Source organism: Parasteatoda tepidariorum, chromosome 7 (genome assembly GCF_982258835.1).
Source record: "Parasteatoda tepidariorum strain Cologne lab strain chromosome 7, Ptep-v5.0, whole genome shotgun sequence".
Taxonomy (NCBI): Eukaryota; Metazoa; Arthropoda; class Arachnida; order Araneae; family Theridiidae; genus Parasteatoda; species Parasteatoda tepidariorum.
Window position 1 is genome coordinate 32,241,812 of NC_141761.1, and position 27,004 is coordinate 32,268,815.

General features: G+C 29.3%; 1 protein-coding gene across 2 annotated transcripts in view; it reads right to left on the minus strand.

Annotated features, from left to right (window-relative positions):
* The window catches only part of LOC107453119 (tyrosine-protein kinase transmembrane receptor Ror), a 96,197-nt gene that overhangs the window by 60,305 nt on the left and 8,888 nt on the right, over nt 1-27,004 (minus strand). The window contains exon 1 of one of the 2 annotated variants that reach the window (XM_087167625.1): nt 9,805-9,931. The exons of the other annotated variant lie outside the window; for it this stretch is intronic. Within the exon in view, the coding sequence (XP_087023751.1) occupies nt 9,805-9,826 (22 nt within the window). The 5' untranslated portion in view covers nt 9,827-9,931. Of the gene's footprint in view, nt 1-9,804; nt 9,932-27,004 lie in introns of those variants that run through there. 2 annotated transcript variants of the gene reach the window in all.

The window sequence follows — 27,004 nt, forward strand, 5'->3', positions numbered from 1 at the left end:
CCATAGAGGGAGAATTTCTTAATACAAGGTGTACCTTATTGACCACCGTAAATACGTCTTTTTTTATAATCCTGGTGAAAAATGGATAAAAAAGACTACATGAATTTTAAATAGCAAATTAACCTTGTGCGGTGTATGTCAATTTTCAGCTACTTATGCCTATTTTATAGTTCAAATCGTGTATAGGTGCTCTCAGTTACCACAGTGAAAAACATACGGTATATTTTCAATATCTCGTAAACCTTGTTCGGTCAAAACAATATTTCTCTCCCTGGCATGACATACCCACTTAATGTTAATTTTAATTCCTATGTCGAAGAGTTTTTTCTCAAAACCTTGCTACGTCGAATTTTTTTCGAAATAGAAAATGAATTTTTTCACAAAAATCACCATGTAAGTTCCTTATAAACCGATTCTTTTTTGTTTAATGCATAATTATTTTTGTCTTACTTTTAAAGAGGAAATTATCATTGTTGTATTTAGACTTATAGTCAACTATCAGCAATTACATACATATTTAATATTAGTTATTCTTATGTTTCATGACACTACCATTTAGAGTAATATTTTAGAATATATTTTTCTACTTTTCAGAACATATTTAGTTCTGTACTTGTTAGCTCTAAAACTCGCCATCTCGAAATTTTTTTTAGAGTCCCTTCAACTTAGTTATCGAGAGTATACTGTAGGGGAGATTGGGGTCAATTGTAACATTTTTTAGAGTCCCTTCAACTGAGTTATCGAGAGTATACTGTAGGGGAGATTGGGGTCAATTGTAACATTTTTTAGAGTCCCTTCAACTGAGTTATCGAGAGTATACTGTAGGGGAGATTGGGGTCAATTGTAACATTTTTAGAGTCCCTTCAACTTAGTTATCGAGAGTATACTGTAGGGGAGATTGGGGTCAATTGTAACATTTTTTAGAGTCCCTTCAACTTAGTTATCGAGAGTATACTGTAGGGGAGATTGGGGTCAATTGTAACATTTTTTAGAGTCCCTTCAACTTAGTTATCGAGAGTATACTGTAGGGGAGATTGGGGTCAATTGTAACATTTTTTAGAGTCCCTTCAACTTAGTTATCGAGAGTATACTGTAGGGGAGATTGGGGTCAATTGTAACATTTTTTAGAGTCCCTTCAACTTAGTTATCGAGAGTATACTGTAGGGGAGATTGGGGTCAATTGTAACATTTTTTAGAGTCCCTTCAACTTAGTTATCGAGAGTATACTGTAGGGGAGATTGGGGTCAATTGTAACATTTTTTAGAGTCCCTTCAACTTAGTTATCGAGAGTATACTGTAGGGGAGATTGGGGTCAATTGTAACATTTTTTAGAGTCCCTTCAACTGAGTTATCGAGAGTATACTGTAGGGGAGATTGGGGTCAATTGTAACATTTTTTAGAGTCCCTTCAACTGAGTTATCGAGAGTATACTGTTGGGGAGATTGGGGTCAATTGTAACATTTTTTAGAGTCCCTTCAACTTAGTTATCGAGAGTATACTGTAGGGGAGATTGGGGTCAATTGTAACATTTTTTAGAGTCCCTTCAACTTAGTTATCGAGAGTATACTGTAGGGGAGATTGGGGTCAATTGTAACATTTTTTAGAGTCCCTTCAACTGAGTTATCGAGAGTATACTGTAGGGGAGATTGGGGTCAATTGTAACATTTTTAGAGTCCCTTCAACTGAGTTATCGAGAGTATACTGTAGGGGAGATTGGGGTCAATTGTAACATTTTTTAGAGTCCCTTCAACTGAGTTATCGAGAGTATACTGTAGGGGAGATTGGGGTCAATTGTAACATTTTTTAGAGTCCCTTCAACTGAGTTATCGAGAGTATACTGTAGGGGAGATTGGGGTCAATTGTAACATTTTTTAGAGTCCCTTCAACTTAGTTATCGAGAGTATACTGTAGGGGAGATTGGGGTCAATTGTAACATTTTTTAGAGTCCCTTCAACTGAGTTATCGAGAGTATACTGTAGGGGAGATTGGGGTCAATTGTAACATTTTTTAGAGTCCCTTCAACTGAGTTATCGAGAGTATATTGTAGGGGAGATTGGGGTCAATTGTAACATTTTTTAGAGTCCCTTCAACTTAGTTATCGAGAGTATACTGTAGGGGAGATTGGGGTCAATTGTAACATTTTTTAGAGTCCCTTCAACTTAGTTATCGAGAGTATACTGTAGGGGAGATTGGGGTCAATTGTAACATTTTTTAGAGTCCCTTCAACTGAGTTATCGAGAGTATACTGTAGGGGAGATTGGGGTCAATTGTAACATTTTTTAGAGTCCCTTCAACTGAGTTATCGAGAGTATACTGTAGGGGAGATTGGGGTCAATTGTAACATTTTTTAGAGTCCCTTCAACTTAGTTATCGAGAGTATACTGTAGGGGAGATTGGGGTCAATTGTAACATTTTTTAGAGTCCCTTCAACTGAGTTATCGAGAGTATACTGTAGGGGAGATTGGGGTCAATTGTAACATTTTTTAGAGTCCCTTCAACTGAGTTATCGAGAGTATACTGTAGGGGAGATTGGGGTCAATTGTAACATTTTTTAGAGTCCCTTCAACTTAGTTATCGAGAGTATACTGTAGGGGAGATTGGGGTCAATTACAACATTTTTTAGAGTCCCTTCAACTTAGTTATCGAGAGTATACTGTAGGGGAGATTGGGGTCAATTGCAACATTTTTTAGAGTCCCTTCAACTTAGTTATCGAGAGTATACTGTAGGGGAGATTGGGGTCAATTGTAACATTTTTTAGAGTCCCTTCAACTTAGTTATCGAGAGTATACTGTAGGGGAGATTGGGGTCAATTGTAACATTTTTAGAGTCCCTTCAACTTAGTTATCGAGAGTATACTGTAGGGGAGATTGGGGTCAATTGTAACATTTTTTAGAGTCCCTTCAACTTAGTTATCGAGAGTATACTGTAGGGGAGATTGGGGTCAATTGTAACATTTTTTAGAGTCCCTTCAACTTAGTTATCGAGAGTATACTGTAGGGGAGATTGGGGTCAATTGTAACATTTTTTACTTCACTATTTTTAACTGACAAAAAATCCAATATATTATTAGTATTAATTGATAGACGAGTAAAGTAGACTATCCTCTACTAGAAAAAAATACCTTATTTTAAATGTTATTATATTAATTATTCACAATTTTTGACAGTCGTGCACTTGTTACAATTGTCCCCACTTACGGGGTCAATTGTAACAGTTCATAAATTCAACTAAAACATAGTTAATTATACATATTATCATAGTTGTGATATATTTTTTTATCGATCGAAATAGTAGTGATATTTTAGAGTAAAAATAATAATGAGCTGAGACCTAAAGGGTTAATCTTTTAACTTTAAGGGGTTAAAAATGTTAATTTATGCTGCGAAAGGTGACAAATAAAATAATGCACATGTAACATAATATAAATGATATAGGAAACTATTGGTGGTTCTTAAAGAGTTAAGTAATGGTTTGTAAACATAAGATTATTTATTTTCAGCTGTTACAATCGTCCCTTTACTTATTGTTACAATCGTCTCCAAGACGCCATTTCAGTTTCATTTGTTAAAAACAATGCTAGTTAATTAACAAAACTAATCTTTTTTTTAGAAATGTTAATTAAGGTGTTCACTTACATATTCGGTTAATAATTTTTATTTGTTTAAACAAAATTACTTTGTTACAATATAATATTCTAATACCAAAAAAAGTACTTACGTAGCGTGAAAATATCTTTTGTGATGTAACTCTTTCAAAAGTACATAAAAATGGTTGCCAGCAGGGGTGTACATGTAGATTTATTAAATACACCTTGTGCGCCACCTAGGAACCAAATCTAGAACCCGACACTCGAAATTTTTGCTCTGTTACAATCGTACCCTGCTACAATTGACCCCACTCTCCCCTACTAATCCTATTGATTACTACCGTTCATTTTAGTCGATAGGCTTTGGAGATATATTAAATTCAAATTGTAATACTTTACAAACTATATTTAAGCCTAATAGTGTTTTTCTTAGGAAAGAATTTTTTTCTTCTAGTTATTCTGTATAGAATCTTTGTTGAACAAAAATGAATTCGAAACTGTATGACTACCATGTATAAACGAAATTCAATCGCAGAGAGTTAATGTCAAGAGAATTGTTTATCGGAATAATAATGAAAGAAAATACAGATAATTTTCTTGTATTAACATTTCAATTTCCACCGATAAATGAAACTGACTATCATTAATTTCATGCTGGTGACAGTTAAAAACATTTGTATATTTTTGTTTAACACGTGATTTGCTTATCCTATAACAATTGTGAGTGGGTAAGCCAATTAGATACCGTATGGTCCGTAAGAGCCACTTGATTGGGCCTAAAACACCGAAGGTTTTATTTTCAAAATGCTATAGTGGGAAAAATATGCCTAGTGTTAAAAAGAAAACAATTACAATTACAATTACATTGTTACAATTTTTTTTTTTTAAATCGTTTGATACCTTTCGGTTGCCAATCATACTTGCAATAGTAAAAAGGACAAACTTGTACAAGTTTGTTTTTAAATTTTTTTAATACCTCTTAAGAAAATTGTATAATCGATATGTTACAGTTTCTTATGCCTAATTTACGATTTAAAAAGTAAAATAATTTAGGATATCCTTATTTATTCAATGCATATGGATCGTGTAACGCGTTCAAACTAATTAAATTATCTCAAATTTTTCACCATTTTACTGATGTCGTTTTAAAGCATAGCATCAGAATGTCTTTGGATTTAGAGTATAGTTTTAAGTTCTTAAGCCTGAGATTCCTGTCTGGAAAAATTAAAAAAAAAAAACGTAAAGAGATATTTCAGGACTTTTTTGGAAGTTTTAAATATTTCAATTTGAATTCGATTTTAGAATTTCAATTCATTTAATGTAACATCTAAATATATTTCCTTTAATTTGTAAATGTGTTTGATAGGTAGACTGCCAATTTTACTGACAGTGTAAGCCCTGGTTTATTCTTGTTGCATCAGCTAGTAGTGTAATGTAATTTTAGCTCTTTCACTCATTTGGTCACTCTCGTGAGAATAGCATTGTTTATTGGCAATGACAATATTAACATATAATATAATTACGATAGTTCAAACAATATAATTCGGAGACAAGTTGTTGAATGTTCCATAATTGGACATTCAGAGAGTTTATTATGCGAATTAAGAGAGTTTACTTCAGAACTAACAACAGAAACACGGATGTTTTTTTTTTCGATGATGTTTTTTTATGTTTTTGTTTTTGCTAACTCTTAAAAAAAATAGAAGATAGTAAATTTTTCTTAAAAAGTTAGGGTGGTAGGAGAAAAAAAAATCTTAGCTCAACAAATCATCTATCCCTACAGCGTCTAGCTACAGAACAATTCAACTTATTATTCATCATCAATCCAGCTACAGTTGGATCTCTATTTATCGAAGACGCTAAATCCCGATAATAAGTTCGTTATATGGAAAATTCGTTGAATAGAAAATCCCTTTTTGAAATACTTAAACACTAAACAGATTTTGAATTCATATACCCTAGACATAATTAAAATAGCAATTAATACACCTTTATCTTGTAAAATAGTATCTACTATTTATTTTTGTCAACTCTTAAAAAAAAAGAAGAGAGTAAATTTTTCTTAAAAAGCTAGGGTGGTAGGAGAAAAAAAATTCTTAGCTCAACAAATCATCTATCCCTCAGCATCTAGCTACAGAACAATTCAACTTATTATTTATCATTAATCCAGCTGCAGTTGGATCTATATTTATCGAAGACGCTAAATCCCGATAATAAGTTCATTGTATGAAAAATTCGTTAAATAGAAAATCCCTTTTTGAAATACTTAAACACTAAACAGATTTTAAATTCATATACCCTAGACATAATTAAAATAGCAATTAATACACCTTTATCTTGTAAAATAGTATCTACTATTTATTTTTGTCAACTCTTAAAAAAATAGAAGAGAGTAAATTTTTCTTAAAAAGCTAGGGTGGTAGGAGAAAAAAAAATCTTAGCTCAACAAATCATCTATCCCTCAGCATCTAGCTACAGAACAATTCAACTTATTATTTATCATTAATCCAGCTGCAGTTGGATCTATATTTATCGAAGACGCTAAATCCCGATAATAAGTTCGTTGTATGGAAAATTCTTTGAATAGAAAATCCCTTTTTGAAATACTTAAACACTAAACAGATTTTAAATTCATATACCCTAGACATAATTAAAATAGCAATTAATACACCTTTATCTTGTAAAATAGTACCTACTATTTATTTTTGTCAACTCTTAAAAAAATGGAAGAGAGTAAATTTTTCTTAAAAAGCTAGGGTGGTAGGAGAAAAAAATATTCTTAGCTTAACAAATCATCTATCCCTACAGCGTCCAGCTACAGAACAATTCAACTTATTATTTATCATTAATCTAGTTACAGTTGGACCTCTATTTATCGAAGACGCTAAATCCCGATAATAAGTTTGTTGTATGGAAAATTCGTTGAATAGAAAACCCCCATTTGAAATACTTAAACACTAAACAGATTGCAAATTCATAAACACTAGACATAATTAAAATAGCAATTGATACACCTTTATCTTGCAAACTAGTGTAAGGTTCGCATAAGTTTAATTTTATCACAGCGGAGAAAAGTTAAACTTTTATACAAAAAAGGGGGCAGCAGATTCGATACGTAAATAGAACGCTTCGCTTTGAAATATTTGTCGCTGTTTATTATTGTTTATTAAAATACTTTTTTATAATATCTTCCAGCTTCTTTATTATATATCATTTAAGCTAAATTCCTTATCTTTCAACCTTATCTTATACTAGTATCAACTATTTATTTTATAAATCTTTACCACAAAAGAAATCTGCATGGAACGCAAGAAAAGAGCAAAACATCCAGTGTTACGCTACCATGCTACATACATTTTCAACTAAAAAAAGGTAAGTTTAAGTATTAAATTATAGCTGCATTTATTATAAAAGTAATTTTAAACATGCATTACCACATGCGTTCATGAGTTTAATTGCGACTGATAAAATTCGTTAATTTTGTCTGAGTTTTTAGTTTGATATGCAAACAAAAAGGGAAAGGTATTTTACTGCTTTCTCTGAAAGTTAAGTGGCTTTCAAAAATCAGTTAGAGGTCATTTTCCCAATAAAATGCTTTAACAAATATGAAATGCTCTGAAATATTTTAGGAAATAGGTAAAATGGATCTCAAAGAAAAGTTCGCTGAATGGAAAATTCATTTCGCTATTTGGAAGTTATTTTACGTAAAAATTTCCAAGAAGTTCTTGGTTCCTCGAAGAAAAAAATCGCAAAATAGAGAAATTTGCAAAATGGAAGTTCGTTAAATAGAAGTCCGTAATAATAACAAAAAAATCATACAATTGTAATAACAACAGATTCATTTAGACTTGTTTAATTAAGAGCTACTTAACTTTTAAGTCACTTCTTGTAAATGCTCCATTTCCATAAATTGTACTTGCAAAACAATTATCTGATGTATATAATGGGTAATTTCAATTAACTGTGCATGAAAACAAAACAACTCAGGACACATTTGTCAATTTCCAGGTGGCTAACTACGGCCAGTACTCAGATATTGTGTCATAAAAAAAAGCCCAACCCTTCTGGGAGTTGTTTACTTTAAACTCGTCAAGCTCCGGCTTGAATGAATCTTTATCTTCATTGTTGTATGAATCCATCGGAATTATAATGAACGCCGTACTAGAGCTGCACAATGAGCGGTTGGAGACGGTCTAGGAAACATCCCTGGGGAGGATCCGAAGACATACCATCACGATTTCTAAGGCAATTTACTCAATTTAGACATAGATCTGAAGGGGAAGAAATTTCCCTGTACCAGCTCAGCGACCGACCACAGAACTTTCGATTCCACTGACTTCGCGAGCACGTATATCGCATGTACTCGGTTTGTCCTAGTGAAATAGTAGTTAATTTACGTAGTAGTAGTTAATTTACGTCGCATTAGAGCTGCACAATGGGCTATTGGCGACGGTCTGGGAAACATCCCTAAGGATGATCCGAAGACAAGCAATCACAGTTTTGATCCTCTGCAGAGGGGATGGCACCCCCGCTTCGGTAGTCCAACGACCTGCACGCGAAGTCGAGCACTTTACAGTAGAACAGTTTAACGAGGACCAATACCGCACACCCTCGGTCCCTACGCAGACTGATCCAAGTGGTCACCCACCCGCACATTGACAGCAGCCAGTGATGTTGAACCGTGTCTTAACGATCAGTCCACTGCGGGACCTAACCACTGGGCATCTACAGCCCTAAATAAATTATAATAAGTTAGTACTGTACATTATAATAAGTCTCTCTCACTCTCTCTCTCTCTTTTTCTTTTGAAACGGTATTGAAAAGAAAATAATACGCGTTTCGGTTGTTCGCTCTGATGAAAATTTTTCAGAGCGCCACTCATTTTGCGAACCTGTCTAATAAATATATTTTTTTATTTCTTATGTTGCAGATAACAAGAAACTTCTGGTAAGGCCTGCAAGAATCTTTTCATTTGTAACTTTCGTAAGAGTCAAGAAACTTGGGGAAAATATAGGATAATTCCAGTTTTTCAAGCGCATTTTGTGCGACCAAAATGCAATGAATAAACGAAGATATTGCGCTGTTAGTCAATCGATTTCAAGATATATTTTTTACATCAATTTTCTTCTTTTTACTTAAAGCATCTTTTTTGCACTATAGCGTTAAGAAAATTAAGACTTTGGATACATAATTTGGATAATAATGCTTTAAAAAATCACTAAAAAAAGATTAAAAGAAGGGAAACGAAATCTAAAAAATGAAAATTGACAAAAAAAACATGAATAATGTCCCATAAAAGAAAAAAAAGGATCCAATATGTAAAAAAAATGCATTTATCATCAACATCCTAGTCCTACTTATCAGATATTTTAAAAAAATGGAAAAAGTTTCTTTTAACTTATAATTAAAGAATTTATCAGGGTAACTAGTCTAATAGACAATAATGATAAATAATTTTTTTTTCTAAGATGGAAGTCTCAAATTTACACCAAATAAAAAAAGCTTAATTTCGATATGTGCAATTATCGGTGTAAATAGGAAGTAAATAGCTTACGGATAATCAGTAATTAGTCTAAAAGTTAATAAAAAATTGAAAGATAGAAAAAGCCTAAAAGTGAGTACGTTAAATCATTTCATGTTGACGTTGCGTTTACGCAACACTTGCCAGTGGTTCAAAAAGTACCTTTTTGAAAATAGAGGATCGAAATATAACTACTTATATTATTATTATAATTCAAACAACACGAATGTCTTTGTTTTACCGAAACAAAGTTTAAAGGCGAAATAATTAATTTACTAAAAAAGAAAAAAGATGAGAAAAAAAATTTAGGCTAATGGGTTTAACTAATTTAAAATAAGTAAAAAATATACAAAGATTCTCTAGAAAGTTGCAGTTCAAGATTTACATTTTTCTATCTTTAGAATATAAACAATATCAATGATTTAAACAATATAAATATTATCAATGATTTTATAAAGTCCACAAATAATTAAGAAAATTAATGAAAATTATCAATCATTTATGAAGAAATTAAGACAAAAAATTTACCTAAAACAATCTGATTTGTGTATTCATTAATGAACTATTAAAATAAATTTATGTAATGATTTTCTTTTTAAGCTGTAGTTCCATGTTGATGATAATTGTAATAATTCTTTAAATTGTAATTCGATGTCGGAGGATAATAGAAGTTAAATAAAAATGGAAAACACTTACTCTCGAAGTTCCGTATTGCCATGACAGGATTGAAGAAAAGTGTTCCTCGGTCTTACGTAGGATGCTGAGAGGCGCCACCATCGATCTTTCTGTTTGGAGGGGGGGGGGACCTCCTCAGCCGATAAATTTTTCTGACGAACACAAGTTATACGATACCTGAATCAGTTTTCTTCTTTGAAGTGATATAGCAAAAATAGTTTTTTTTTAAATTTTTTCTCCCTTTAAAATTAGATTATTGTTATTTTTTAAAAAAAATCAATTTTGAAAATCTTTCCTACATTTTATGAATTTTTAAATCATAGTTTTTTTTAAAAAAAAATTACATTAATTTGAAATTCAAGCTCTTTTTAGATGTGTAACAATAAAAAAAAACACATATTTAATCAAATCACTTAAACTGAAATGTAGGCGTTTTACTAATATGCTTGTCATTCTAGATAATGTTGAAGCTATTTATACCTATGAAAGATTTGACAGAAAATAAAAAATTTTCTGTCAATTTGTTTTCCTCCTTCATATTTGAAACCTATATTATGCAAAAATATGTATTTCAGCTGCGTATTGTTTTTAAACTAAAAACTAGAAATTTGATTTTTTTTCTCTCCCCTGTTACGATTCGTAAGGATTATTAATTTAAACTGTTGTAAAATAAAAGCTGCCTTGTAGCTCTAATCATTGTTTGATAGTTGATAATCACTAATTTGTTTTTGTTAAATGTTATACGGTTGAAAATTTCCATATTCAATCATTCGATAAGAAATATACAATTAATTAGTTATCCAACCATTATTGTAGAATAATATTAATAATCCATACATCATATTATCTACTTTATTAAAAAGAAAGTGAAGAAGAAGAACATAGTTTGACACGCAAAATACTATTAATTAGTTACCCAACTAATTATAACTATAAGAAAATTTGTCATCCATGCATCATATTATTTACTTTTTTTAAAAAATTATGAAAAAAAATCATTGTTTGTTGCTCAAAATACTCTAAACTTGTTACTCAACCAACTAATACTGCTGAGTATTTTGTTATCCATTCATCGTATTATTTATTTTGTTAAAAAGAAAGTGAAAAAGAACATAGTTAGTTCCCCCAAAATGCTATTAATTTGTTACCCAACTAATTATAACTATAAAACAATTTGTTACCCATGTATCATCTATATATATATTTCTCTTACACGGCGATAAAAAAAAGCCTCATTACAAATCTCCGAATGGCAACGCTAGAAAATCAACCAATAATTGCAGCTAAAAATGTCACATGCCAAATCTAGATTGGGTGGCTCAACATATAGCGCTTCTAAAAACGGAAACTGAAATAACCAGAGTGTAAAATATTTTGTGCTTATGCGCATCGTATTTTTTGTTAAATAATTTATTTATTATATATCAGTTTATAGATGGTAACGAGAAGAGTTTTGTGGTTGCTATGGTGACTAATTAGAAGGTAAATTGTTTTTTTGAGTGAGTGTGAGATTTGTTTTTTGGAACTGCGATGCTGTAATTTTATTGTTTAGTTAATAAACCTTGCTTTTATATTAAACGTGATAGTAGTTTCCTTAATTATTTGATTCGAAGTCCTTGGAGTTTTATTTGAGGTCAGTTTATTTTGTATTTTTTGACAAGAGAGAGCATTCTCACCAAACGAGATTTCTTCCGAAATTCAATGTTTTGTTTATGCAGGGTTTTTCCATTGCAATTTCTCTTATTTAAATTTTTAATAGACTTAATTATAGCCGAAATTTTAACCTTCTTAAAGAGATATCAGTTTTAGAAATTTTATCTTAAGATTTTATACTATAGCACATTTTTAATAGGTTTAACGAATTACATGTCATTTATTTGAATTCAAATTTATTTTAATGACTTAGTATTTACTAAAAAGATGTAATTTTTTTTAAGAAAAAAGTTGTTATATGGATTTGAATGATTGTTTTGAATTCTTAGAATTTTGTGCATTTGCAATGTACCTAAGTTAGTAGCGAGCGAAGCGAGCTTGGTTTGCGAAGCAAACCATATAAGATTGCGTAGCAATTTTCGGGGGTTGGCGAGCGTTAGCGAGCAGGGGGCGCAGCCCACTAGTATCATTTACTTTTTTGAAAAGAAATGAAGAAAAAATGCATAGTTTGATACCTAAAATACCATCAATTTGTAACCCAACCAACTGTTATTGTAGAGTGATTTGTTATCCTTAAAATAGTATTTACTTCACGAAAAGGCTGTAAAAAATATTTGTCCAAAAATACTAGTAATCTGTTAAACACCCAACTATTAATGTGAAATAATGTGATCCATTCATCATATTATTTACTTTATGAAAAAGAAGTGAGAAAATGAAGATAATTTGCAACCCAAATATCCATTAATGTAATATAATTAGTTATCCTTACGATCTACAGTGCAAATATATAAGGACAATTTTTTTTAATTAATTTTTTAAAAAAAAACGACATTTATACACATTTAATTTCATATAAGCAATCGCTTGTTATAAAATATGAGTAAACAAAACATTTCTGATATCACATAATTCTATAATTAAATAATAATTTCAAAATATTTGTTAATACTAAATTTCCAAAATATTATTTAGTTTTCAACAGATTTAAAATTCTTTTTCGGAAAATGTCGTTTTAGTTTATTTGACGATAAATTAATTTTAAGAACACCACCCGAAAGTTAGCTAAACGAAATTGGAAAAGTAAAGGATTTATGTGGTAAATGCTGCTGTTAAAATTTCATAAAAAAAAACTAGATGATAGCGCAAAAAAATTATCAGGAGCAAACTCCAAGATAACTTCATTCGATAAAATGCATATCGTACATCTTACTGTTTGAAAAAATTGTAAGTGAGTTTCATAAAAATATTTGCAAATCAACTGTTTTAAGAGTTCCTAATAACTATGGTTTCACCACAACTGTGAAAATCAAAAGAATACCACGTTTAAGAAAACATCATAAATTTTTCTTTTAAAGAATTTATTATTAAAAGAATGCAGCAAAATATAATTAGAAAAGTGTTATAGTTTCTGATAACAAACTCTTTGTTTTATCAGAATATGAGCACTATAATTTATATAAAAGTATTAAAACAGCAGTGGTTAGCATACGGTTAGACTTTAGAAGTTTTTAGTTTCATGTTAAAGCTAAGTGGGGCATCTTTTCACGCATCTAATGTTTCAAACAATTTTTTTAAACTAAATAAAATTAAATGTTTCGAATTGGCCATCGAATTCTACTGATTTAAATGTGATTCAAAATAATTGGGACTTCTTGCAAGAACAATATGTTAAAATTCGAAGCAATATTCAGCTTTAAAAAGATCTTGTTAACTCTATATATGATGTATGAAACTAGTTAGATATAAGTAACTTGGAAGACCTAGTAAAAAGTATGCCAAATAGCATGTCACAATGACTACAATGAAACAATGGTGCAACAGATTTTTAAAATGATTCTTAAGATATTCTTTAAACGTTAGATATTCTTTGTGTATTTACAATTGTGGACCAGCATACTTTATGTTTGATTGATTTATTTGGATACATTTTTACTTTAAGTACAATATAAGTTTCTGATAAAATTGATTTTATTGTTATAATTTTACATATGATTTAAAGAAAAAATTAAATGCTGTTGGAATTTTTGGTAACATTTATTTGAAATTCATATCTGTCCTTTTAAGTGTTTTCTTGCAACTCGAGAAGAGGGATACGTAATTAGGCTGAACCATATAATCTAAGTCAGATTTAATCGGATACCTGTAAGTGACGTCAGGCGTGTGTGTTGAACCTGATTGGCTTCTGAATGCCACACGCTTGCAGGTATCCGATTAGGAACTGCAGTGTATTATGTCATCTACTTTTCTGAAGAAAAAAATATGAGAAAAATGTAAAAAACGAACACAATTAATTTATAAGTAACTCACTTTCATTGCAATTGTAAAATTTTTAATCCAGACTTGTTTTTATATTTAATTTATTTTGAAATATTGAGAAAAGAATATAATTTTGACCAAACGATTTTTTTTCTTTCTGAACAGCTGAGAAATCGTTCTACAATTTTTAATTTCACCTTTAGTTTTTAAACAAAATAAGACTACACAAATTCTGTTTTACTAATTATTATACTGTAATAGTTTTTTAATAATGCAAAAATCCCCTATTTTTCCCAACTTTTAAAAAAATTAGAATTCTATGTTTTCTTGTTTCTTAAGGATATAACAGCATTGTATTAAATTATAAGCGTCGATGCTTTGACTTTATTCTTTTTTGAATTAACGACTTTATTTTTCACAATTTACAACAAGAAACACATTTTATTCCTTACTTTTTCTCGTTATCCTAGATAATGCAAAAATCATCCACCATTTTTCCCAACTTTTAAAAAAATTGGAATTCTATGTTTTCCTGTGATTTGACTTAAGGATATAAGAGCATTGTATTAAATTATTAACGTCGATACTTTCATTTGACTTAATTCATTTTCGCGTAAACGATTTTATTTTTCACAACTTACAACAAGAAACACTTTTTATTCCTTATTTTTTCTCGTTACCCTAGATAATGCAAAAATCATCCACCATTTTTCCCAACTTTTAAAAAAATTAGAATTCTATGTTTTCCTGTGATTTGACTTAAGGATATAAGAGCATTGTATTAAATTATTAACGTCGATACTTTCATTTGACTTAATTCATTTTCGCGTAAACGATTTTATTATTCACAACTTACAACAAGAAACACTTTTTATTCCTTATTTTTTCTCGTGGTCCTAGAACTCAAAATAAATCATTTATTAGTTTATTTTACATGCATGAAAAATTACCTGCTAATTATTCTTAGCTCTAATCTAATCATTAAAAAATAGCGTAAGTTTTTCTTGTTTTCGGTAAAATTCTCAACACCCGTTCCCATCGAAAATAATCTTTTGATTAAAAAAATAAAAAACTGTGTTAGCGTCAGTTTTTTGTTAGAATTAAACAGAGATTATACTTCCTGTTAAACGTGCATTTTCTATCAAACTTTAGGTTTTTGACAAACCTCATCTTAAAAGGAGAGACATTCTGCAGATGTCATTCATCATGCCATCACACCCGCGGTGATTTTCGACAGCTGTATTATCTCCGGAAACCATTACAAACAATAACACCCCAAATGAGAAAACCATTCTTCTCGGTCCGTAATTTCGAAGAACATTTCAAATACAGCTGAAGTTTAACTTTTAATTCTCGCAAAGAAATATTTTCATCACGAAGAGCATTTCAAATACAGCTGAAGTTTAACTTTTAATTCACCTAAAGAAATATTTTCATCACAGTCTTTCTAGACATAACTTTCACTTCAAATTTATTGTTTCTCGCCCCTACTCATTTTTTTTTAAAATTCAAATATTGTGACAAAATATGAAAAATGGTTTTTTAATCAAGTTGCAATCGAGTACAGTTCTTATATTTCCTAAAAATAAAAAATTTGGTAGAATAAAAGTAAAAATGAAATAAAATCATTATAAATAAAAAAATAATTAAGAATAAGTCAATACGTACAAGTTTTTCCGTATTGACCGCTCTTAATGTATATATATTTAAATAATCTACGTCAAAAACTAAAATAAATATAAAAAAAATAGAAAAGCTTGCAAATTAGTATTAAGGTGGTAAAAAAAACAAAAATGTCATCGAAATCAAACGAACCGTAACGAAGAATACAGTAATATTTCATTTACATCGCACTAGAGATGAGCAATAATTATTGGCCACTTGATTATGAATTATTTTCTAGCACTTAATATTCTACTAGTAAATTAAAGAAATTGTTAAGGGTAAAATAACTTACAGGAAATGATGACTGAATATATATATATATATATATATATATATATATATATATATATATATATATATATATATATATATATATATATATATATATATATATTATGTTTCTCTTTTCTATTTTATATTTTTTCTTAAATAAACATCTATTTTCTAAAACTATTTATGGTCAATTTTTAAAATTATCCAGTATAATATTACTTTGCGCACATCCATTTCGGGCCCATCCTTGGTAACTAACAAATCAATGCACAGAATAACAAATCACTTCAGCAGTGCAGTAAGAACGGCACTTTAAAACCCTCTATTTACACTCAATTTGCGCTCTTGTTTTCATATTTTGTAATCTGGCAATCTTTCTGCGAAAACATTTTTAAATCATTCTTGAAAAATTTCCCGTCCATGTAAGTAGATCTGATTTCGCTACTCGCTTTATAGTCCATTTTTTATACTGTTTTTTGTTTTCTTTTATTTTCTGTTTTTGCACGTCATTTTTACTTATTTTTACTTTTTGTGTTCTATTTTATTTGTTGTAATTTTTGTAAAAAAATTTTTGAGTGCTCCTCACACTATTGAATTAATATATTTTGCTGTAGCTTTATTGATACAATATCAGAAATCACTCTGTTTTGCGGATATAATCGTGTGGGCTGATGAAAAGATTATATCTTTTTTTTTCGGTTTTTTTAAATAAAATTTCATTCTTTTTTCCTTTTTTTTTAACTGTTGTTTGTTATTTTTTTACTTATTATTTCACCCCTTTTTTCATATGTCTATAATTTTTCTCTGTTTTATCTTCATTTTGAACTTATCTAATGAGTTCCGTTTACTTGCAGCTTAAGCGCAATAAATGAAACTTATTTTTTTTCTTAACTTTCTTCGTGTTCTCTTGTTTTTATTTATATATATATATATATATATATATATATATATATATATATATATATATATATATATATATAGAGAGAGAGAGAGAGAGAGAGAGAGAGAGAGAGGAAGAGAGATTTAAATCATGATTACGATGATAAATACCCTGATAAGTAAACTGTCTATAATATACAAAAAATATAAATGCTTGTTTAAATCCATTATTAATTCTTTTCAATCAATGAATAATTATGCAAGGTAATTAATGTGTATAATAGGTTATGATTTTCTACACAAAATGATGAATTTTTGACAGTAATTGTCGAAACGAAAAAGAGTTAAAAATCAAAATGATTAAAGAACATGACTTGTAATTTTAAATTTTATGTATACTTTTTATAAAATTACTTCCTATTTATAATAGCTAATATTTATTTTCCTTATCAGAAACTTGCCAACCCTGCAAAAGTTACATATTTTAGTAGTGTGTTATTTATTTATTATGATTTATTATTATTATTTATTATTTTTCAAATTATTAAATTCGGAAACTAGAGAAAGGTATACACCAATTAAAACTTGGTGTTCTACCCTCTATTTTTCCAAACGTTTCAACCTATTTGTCAAACCATACCAAGAAAAGAAAACTACCTGCTGTGAGAGACATTTTATAGAAAATAAAGCTTTCTTCAGTACAAGACGTCTATGTCCAGTCACTTACGTCTATACAAAATTCCTCTACATCTACTATGTAGAAAATTATCTACACTATAAAACGTCGCAAGCAAATTTATACATTTATAGCATTTTATTACATTTCTATATTTATTGCTACATTAAATTTCTAGCTAAATTTTAATTATTTGTATATCTATTTCGCTAAATTTTTGAAGGCTAATAAAAGTTACTCTAAGTATTATCAAAAATTAATAAGATAAAACCTCTTTCAATTTTCTAAGCTCTCACACTTTTTCTTCGGATACATACTTAATATGATTTGCCACGAGCAAGAGTTCTTCTATTTGCCTCGTTGTTGTTGCTCCTTTTCTATTTACTTAGCGAGGAGTCAAAATATTTCTCCCATAAACTGAATGTTTATTTTGTTTACAGTCAATAGCATTGCTTTCTAACAAAATTTTAAAGATTTTTACTTGGATTTTAACTTTAGAAATAACATTTACTTCTTATTAATTTTATTTAAGTTACAGATTTAGTTTTTTTTTTAGTTTTTATTTTAAAATAATTTATTTTTTACGAACTTAATTTTTCTTCTTTTCTAATTTCTAAATTTTTCACGATTTTTTTTGAATGAATTAAAATTTTTCCCAGATTTCTACTGCCTCTGGTATAAATTCTCTGGCTGCTTGCTACATTTTTTTTCTATACATTTTATTTGTTATTAATGAAGTTCCTATTTATTTCAGATTGTTTTTACCACTGATGATGTTTTTCTAGAAGCCTGGACATTTTATGAAAAGGTTTAATCGTTACTATTTCTTTCAGATTTTCTCTGTTAAAACTTTCTGAGCTTCAGTCAGGGAAATAATTTCAATACATTTTATTAATTATTAATAAACTTCAAATTTGTCTCCAGTTGTCTTTACCCTTTGTGTATTCATTCGTCATATACCTGAACAATTGTTCAATATGGTTCATTGGTTACTAAATTTTTTCTTACATTTTTTTTCTCTGTTAGAATTTTTATGGCAGCTGCCGGGACATTTATTGGATATATTTTTTGTTACAAATGAATTTATTTCATATTTTACGATTATTTTATTTTTTACAAGTTTTCTATTGTTTATTTTTTTTTCCTATTGTAATTTATCCTCCATATGCCTAGTAATTTCTTAAGTATATTTTGCATTACAAAAAAATTTATTTAATACTAGGAGGCTTCGCCCCCTGCTCGCTGGCGCTCGCCAACCCCCGGAACTGCTTTCGCAGTTCATTTCGGATTGCTTCGCAATCCGATGCTCGCTTTGCTCGCTCATTGGATACGTTCTTAATGTCTAGCTTTTGTATACTTTTTTGAACACTGAAGTTCCGAAAACTTTTCACTGTAGAAAATTCTAAACCTGTGCATTTCAATATTAATTTGAAATTGCAAACAGTTCGCGTATTTTTCTTAATCGCACTATTCTAAATTTCAGTTGTTGAGAAAAGTAACTGTTGTAAGTTTTGTTTCAAAGTCTTTTTCACCAGAGGGCTAAAACCATGTGTTGTAAAACAATATGAAATAGTACTGAACGCCGGATGTAAAGCATCGGCTTCGATGAAGATAATTTTGTGAGAATTTTTTTGATAATTGGGTGAGAATTCACCCGATTAGACATATGATGCTCACTACGTGCTCTTGCGCGTCGAAGCCTATCAATTAAAACGTATTAGCGTTTTATATAATATAGATTAGCCATATGATGCTCACTACGTGCTCTTGCGCGCCGAAGCCTATCAATTAAAACGTATTAGCGTTTTATATAATATAGATTAGCCATATGATGCTCACTACGTGCTCTTGCGCGCCGAAGCCTATCAATTAAAACGTATTAGCGTTTTATATAATACTAGGAGGCTCCGCCCCCTGCTCGCTAACGCTCGCCAACCCCCGAGAATTGCTACGCAATCCTATGTGGTTCACGCCGTGAACCATGGCTCGCTGCGCTCGCTCGCCAATGAACACAATGTTCTAGCACAAAGATATAATATATTATCATCAAAGACATAGTATTTTATCATCAAAGACATAGTATTGTACTTATGTAGAAGAATTCTACCAATGTTCTTATTGGCTTTTAAAAAAGTATATTAGCTATTTAGATTGTACATGGTTAAAAAAATCAAAACATTAGCTAGATAAGAAACATATTAGCAAAATAAATTATCAAATATTGCTTCACTAATATTCTGCATTTTAAAGCGTGAAAATTCAATGCATAAATATACGCGAAATATAAAAAAATTCAATGCATTCAATACAAACACTTAAACGTTTTTTAGACGCTTAGGTAGCTCCCAGTAGAAAAATATCAATTCAACAGCGGCCTTTTAAAGCATTCTCACTTCAATTAATTAATTAATTCCTAATTGAGTTTAAATTAAATATTGTCATGTTTTTAGTGCATGAATCTGAATTGAACAACCTGATAATGCTCACTCTGGTTATTGTTATCTGGTTGCTCACTACGTGCTCTTGCGCGCCGAATCCAATCAATTAAAAATGAAAACTGTTGCCAGCGCGAGAAAAGAAATATCATCGGTTTTATTGATACATACATACATACGTACGTATTAGCGTTTTATATAATAAGATAGATAGATTAGCCATATGATGCTCACTACGTGCTCTTGCGCGCCGAATCCAATCAATTAAAAATGAAAACTGTTGCCAGCGCGAGAAAAGAAATATCATCGGTTTTATTGATACATACATACATACGTACGTATTAGCGTTTTATATAATATAAATAGATTTATTTTTAACAGATTACTTAAGACTGCTTTTATCTCCCTCAGGTATAGCTGAGGGAGCTGAGGTATAGACTGCTTTTATCTCCCTAGCATATATCTGATTGTTTTTATTTTATTACTAGGGGACCAAGCCACCTGTTCGCTGTCGCTCACCAACCCAGATGATTGCTTCGCAATAATTGTCGTTTCTTGGCAGAAAACAGTTTTTCTACTTAAGTCAAAATTATTCACGTAACATATATGTAATGAAAGGAATTCTGTTTGCTTACGCTTGTGCCTCTACTTCCCATCTCCAAATATTACTATCTATTAGTATTATAAACATTTAGATCTCTTGGTGAACGGAAGTGATTTTTCGAAGTAATCATTTTTTAAAATAACATTTATATTCTTAAAACATTATATTGTTCAAACAAATTTGATGAGTTCACAACCATAATTTAATATTCTCGCTAATAATAGCAGTACTGGAAAATAAATTTAAATTAGGGAGACAAAAAAATTTAAAGGGAAACAATTCGCGATCGCAACGCTCGAGTACGCCGTCTAGCGGGAGCCTGTAAATATCAGACATTAATTTATCACGTTTTCATTTAGTTCCATCAAAGTCATTGACAGAATCAGACGCCATTTTTTAGCAGCAAATAAGAAACAAAATTTCCCTAAGGAAAAGGCCGAAGAACTTGAAAAAAATCTCCAGAATATTAGTAAATCTTTCAGGAACAGAACACGCCAAACATTTGAAGAAAAATTCCGCAATAATTTTTAATTTCTATTATCAACAAACTTGCAACTGATGACTTCTGATTTCGGATACTGTTACAGATGTGTGTATTAAGGTAAAATGCATTTCTTCTGTCTTCAATTCATTACGAATTAAAGTGAAGTCAACATTGTTTTCGTCATTCCAGTGAATAAATATGAATTCAGAACATACAGAATTGTAATAGTTATAGCATATTCTTCTTCGTTATAGAATAGTATATATTGCTGTATCCATATAATTCGGAAAACAACAATAAAAAATTATCCAAGTTACTTGAAATAGTGTCATTTGTGCTGATTCTCAATTAATTTTAATCATTTTCTTGGTAAGTTTTTTTTAGTTTTGAAAGAATAAGTTCAACTAGAATTCAGTTATTCTGTTTTTAGCTACATATTCAAATTCATATCAATTATAAAATTTTGCTGTGTAGTATGTTACCTAAAAGTAATGAAGGGATAAACTATGTATCTATTATTTGAGAATAAAGTTTTCAAACAAGGAACTTATCATTTTGGAATTCTCCGGGAATTATAAATCAGGTAAGTGCAATGATTTTTACAATAAAAAAATTTGCTTGTAAATATTTTTTTTTCATTTGATGATGGTTCTCTACAGAATGGTTTCTTACGTCTGATTAAGAACTATTAGAATAATAAAAAAAGAAACAATATGAAAGTTTTTATTTCAATGTAAAGAATTCTTAAAATCGTTTTTTTATCCTAAGAATTCTTTATTTTCCGTATTTTAGTTTATAATTTTTTGATAAAAATTGTTCTCAAAATACTTTTTTTGAAAAATTAAATGGTATAACATTATGTGTTTATGTATACTTCTTGTATATTCCAATGTTTGAAGTAATATGATTCAGAAAAGCATGGAATAAAAATTCGGTACTTACGTATTAACGCCACCGCCGCTACAGATTTGGCGGTTCTTAAGTGCCGCCAATCTACACTTAAAATGTTTGCGACAATTCATAAAATAAAACACTTTATTTAAAATCAAAATAGTCAATCGGATTTCAGTGGAAAATGAGCTGATATAGAGTTTAGCTAAGATTCAAAACAATCATATCGCCATATGAACTCTGATAAATAAGATTCCAAATGAAATAACATTTCCAAAACGTACGTTTACCAAGATAAAGTTTCATGTTGTGGGAATTGGTACATTTTCGTTTTTTCGGTAAAATATTTCCCTCCTGAAAAAATAAAATTGCATCTTGTTTTGTTTTTGGCAAATCCCAAAGACGAATTTTCGTAGCACTAAAAATGGCGACAAAAAAGAATTTTTTTTTTTTTTTTTTTTTTTTTTTGTTTCGTCAGCATTCTTTATTTTACGTTTCTTAGTTTCTAAATAATGATTTTTATTGAAACTTGAAATTTTTTGAAAAAAATTGTTGTCAAAAAACTTTGTTTACAAAATTAAATTTCATAAAATTATGAGGCTTATGTATACTTTTTGTTCATTTTAATTTTTGAAGTAATATGATTCTTAAAACTATAGAATGTAAAGTTTAAATGGGCCTTTCATGTTATATCATTAAATTTAGTAATACTATTTCTCGGGCATTAGGTTTTAACTATTATAATAATATACATATTTTTTTCTGTTAATGTACAAATATTTTTCCGATGTGTTTTAGATATTCCTTCTCTAATAAAAAGAGATACAATTTTGTTTTCGGTTGTACAAGAAAGAATATCAAGCATTTTTCTTTTTTAAATTTAATAAGCCACATTAAAGAAGGAACGTTGCAATGCTACACGCTACATTAACGACGTCTCTAGTGTAACTGAATGACGGTTCATATAGAAATCGCAGGTATGCGTCTCATACAACAACGCCCCCTATAGTTCGTTGCGATCGCGAATACCATTACGACTATTATTAATTTTATGCTGATGTTTGCCGTAAAATTAAGAGTTTTGAAGGGAACTAAAAGCGGAGGAAGGTTGCACCATTATTAAGTATTTTTGAAGGACCGAAAAGCAGAGAAAGTTAGCATCATTATTAAACATTTATTTAAAAAAAAATAGAAGATAATTGAAATCAAATTTATATAAATCAAATTATAATTTAATTATTTAAATCTATAAAAAAAAATTTTTTTAAATATTTTTATTTTAGATTTGTTGTGTAACATATATATATATATATATATATATATATATATATATATATATATATATATATATATATATATATATATATATATATATATATATATATATATATATATATATATATATATATATATATATATATATATATATATATATGTTATTTAAAAATAATAAATTTTTATAGATTTAAATAATTAAATTTTAATTTGATTTATATGAATTTGACTTAAATTATCTTCTCTTTTTTTTATAATAGTTTAATAATGATGCTAACTTTCTCCGCTTTTTGGACCTTCAAAAATATTTTCTTTCTACAAGTTGTAATATGTAAAATTAAAATTATTTTTTACATTTCATTTTTTTAAGAACCAACTGATGCTATAGAATTAGTACCACTAATGTTTTAAAGAGAATTTTAATTTTAGGCTGAAGCAAATTCTTATTACTATGTATTTTTATATTATTTAAAAGTGAAAATATTACTTTCACAAATAAAAATTTAGATAAAAGAGTAGGCAAATATTTGGCTGGTCAACCCCCAATCTCTAATTAAGGAAACATTCCATTATTAATTACATTGGCGTATGGAATTAATGAATTTGAAGTAAATTAAGAAACGTAAAAAAAATGGAACCTTGGAAACATTAACAAAAAATATGCAGATCCAGATCGATATTCAAACATAATTTATTCACTTACAATCACTTTGATGTTTGTATACATAAACAGAATGTAATGATTTTTATGTAAAATCTTAAAATTTAAATATATTATACTGTTTATACACATCACAGCATTCATTAAAAAAATATAAAATATTCACTCAAAAATGTGATAGATAGTATGTTTTTGTTACTAAGAGAGTGCATTCAATTCAAACTTATTTTTAATTTACAGTAATTTAAAATAAAATTATGTTAGCATATGCCTCAATGTTTACAGTTTTGAAATTTGGGATCATCTAAAAATAATATTCAATATTTTAATAAGATACTGAATTTCTTGATACTCTCTGCCTCATTTGAATTAAAATTTACAATATAACTGAATTACTTTTTTGCAAACATAATTTACTACTTGATAAAAAGATAAAAATTTCACTCAGTTTGGGAAAAAATTATTGTCATTTTTTTGCAAATAAGTAAATGGTAGTGAAATGGAAATTGGTATTATATATTCATTATTATATATTCATTATTATATATTCATTATTATATATTCATTATTATAGATTCATTATTATAGATTCATTATTATATATTCATTATTATATATTCATTATTATATATTCATTATTATATATTCATTATTATATATTCATTATTATAGATTTTTCTGGTGCTATTACTTTAACTACATTACATTTTTCAGTCGATTGTAAAAAGCACAACAAGATTTAAAAAGATCATACACAAATAAAACTTTGGAGCTACTTTTACAAAAGAATAACTGTTTTTCCAAACACAGTTTCTTCATTCTCAAAACTTGAAACTTTACACATTCCTTGTTTATAAGCTGTTCTTGAAACTAGTACTTTTGAAGTTTGAAAAAACTGTATGTAACCTGTATAGAATTCTGTTAATTTCGGCAGAATAAATATTTTTATTAATAGGATTTACACTGGTTATAACAATATTTTTTCCTGAGCCTCTTTATTGATTAAAAGCATTGAAGTTATTGGTGCCTTTGTGATAATGAAAGAAGATTAAAAATAATGTAATTTATGTTAATAAAATGTGTAGGAATTGAAATAATTTCACAGAAGAAACAAAATTTGAACCCTTACATTTTTAAAACATAGAAAGACCAATCAAAGCAAGTCATATTTTGATTACTATTTTTAAAATACAATATTTAAAAAAAATTTAGAAATTGTAGTTCTTATGTAGAAAAATGTTTAAACATTTCAAAATCTGAAACGTTTTTTCGAAACCAACTATTTATAAAAGGGAGCGGATATTTTTATATTAAGACTTCTTTCACCCACAAAGATCCTGAAAAGGAAAGTTTTGATATTTCAAAATATTATTTTTTTGTTGTTAAAATGCGCCAAGGCATCCAAGTAGAATTTCTCCCCAGGAGAAATTGTGAATTGAATTCTATGCAGGGTGAAACCACAAAAAAATTGCAGAAGGAACTGTCAACTGTTAAAACATTAAAGGAACAACATGATCATCACTTGGATAGATCAAAGAATCTAAGAGGGCGGGATATGGCTGCTGATAAACACACAAGCAGTATTCATGTGGATGGTATTAAAACTTCACATGTTTGTGAGAATCGTCTTATTAATTAAAGCTCTTTTGTTTCATAGAAGCAAATATATTTCAGAATAAAAAAAAATACTATTGTAATTAAAATAAAACTTTTTTCAAAAAGAATTATTTAAAAAGAAAAAACTGTAAATATTGCACAGAATACATATGACCTTTTTCCTGATCAATTATAGCGTTCAATTTTATGTTTATGTTGTCTTTTCCCTCCCTCACAAAACGGAAATGTGGGCTAAAGTAATATACATAAATCTACAAAATAATAATAATAATTCATGGAAAAATAAGTATCTAGGAGCATCCAAGTGTTTTTTTTTAATTTATATTTAATAAAAAAATATATTTATTAACTTTTTAAATATAATATTTCGTTTCATTTAAAATTTGTTTTGCTTAGTTAAAAAATATTAATAAGAAAATCCGTTTGTAAAAAATAATATAAGAAATCAGCTTATTTCTAAATGCTCTAAAACAAATCTTGCTCTAGTCGGTATTTTATTCAAAATTTCAGTGAGATTCATGGTGAATAAAATACAAAAAATTAGCGCTTTGTTTTCTTTAACGCCAATATAGACCACTTTTTTTCCTACCTCGTGCCCCAAAGAGAAACCTAGTTTCCATGACAACAGCCGTCTTTCTCTCTAGTGCTAATTTGAACGGAAGTATAATTCGCTTTGAAAATTTTACAACAAAGGCATTTAAGAATATATAGACAAAAGTTCGTGTAATTATGTGACATTGCAAACGAAAATGAGCAATATAGAACATGCAAATCAAAACAGAAGCGTAGATATTGATAAAAAGTTTTAATCCTAACAGAAACTACATACGATTTTTTTTTGTTCGGTAGAATGCAATTAAGACTGAACTCAGTGGCGTGACAGCCCATAGAGGGCCAAGGCCTACTGTGCCCAACTCAGTTTTCTTGACCTTGGGCTCAGGGGTGCAGGAGCAGATGTTCCGGTCAGGTGGTCAGCCGAACGCGGAACCCCCAGTGTTTAGTTCCCGACCCACTGAAGGGATGAAAGGCTGAGTCAACCTTGCCCGGTCCCAAGGATCGAACCAGGGACCTTTGGCACGACAGCGCGAAGCGCTACGGTTCAGCCACCGGGCGTCATGCAATTAAGACACGGACCTATAAAATTTTCACCGTCAGTGAATTTGGCGGAAAGCTATGCTGCTTAAGATTGCCGTATTTACCGTTTATTTGTCGCTGGTATTGCACTTACTGTGCGTATAAAATGAATGTATCTCCTTATTTACTGAAAAAGAGCTAATATAGATTTTAAAGTATTTAATTATTCATACAATGAATACAGTTTCCTAGAAGAAATTTGAAACTAACTTTTTCAGAACAGACAACAAAATTTTTAAAGATGATACGAGAGGAATAAACTGTAATTATTGCAAATAAATAAGAAAAGTTTACTTACCTGCAAAAGAAATAGACAATTTCAAAGACAACTTGCAGGAGATGATAACAAGCTTCAACAACAGAATCGTCCATTAGTCAACAGTTACAAAATAAGTTATTGGTCACAGTTAAAGCTTGTGCCTCTCACAGTACGAAAGTTTGGTGCAACCTATTGCTCCATGAACGTATTTCTCGATCATATTTACCACTTTATGGCTCAACCTAAATAAAACAATTTTTCATTTAACCAATTTATGGTGCAATTAGAAACTTTGCACTAAGTATTGGTTAAACATTTATCCAGATTTTTTATAGTGTACTTTATTCTTTTTTCAATATGAATTGTTGATCGCTAATAATTCCTTTCAGATTTTTTTCTCGGTTAGAATCTTTCTAGCATCTGCTGGATTTATTGAATATGCTTATATGTTTTTTT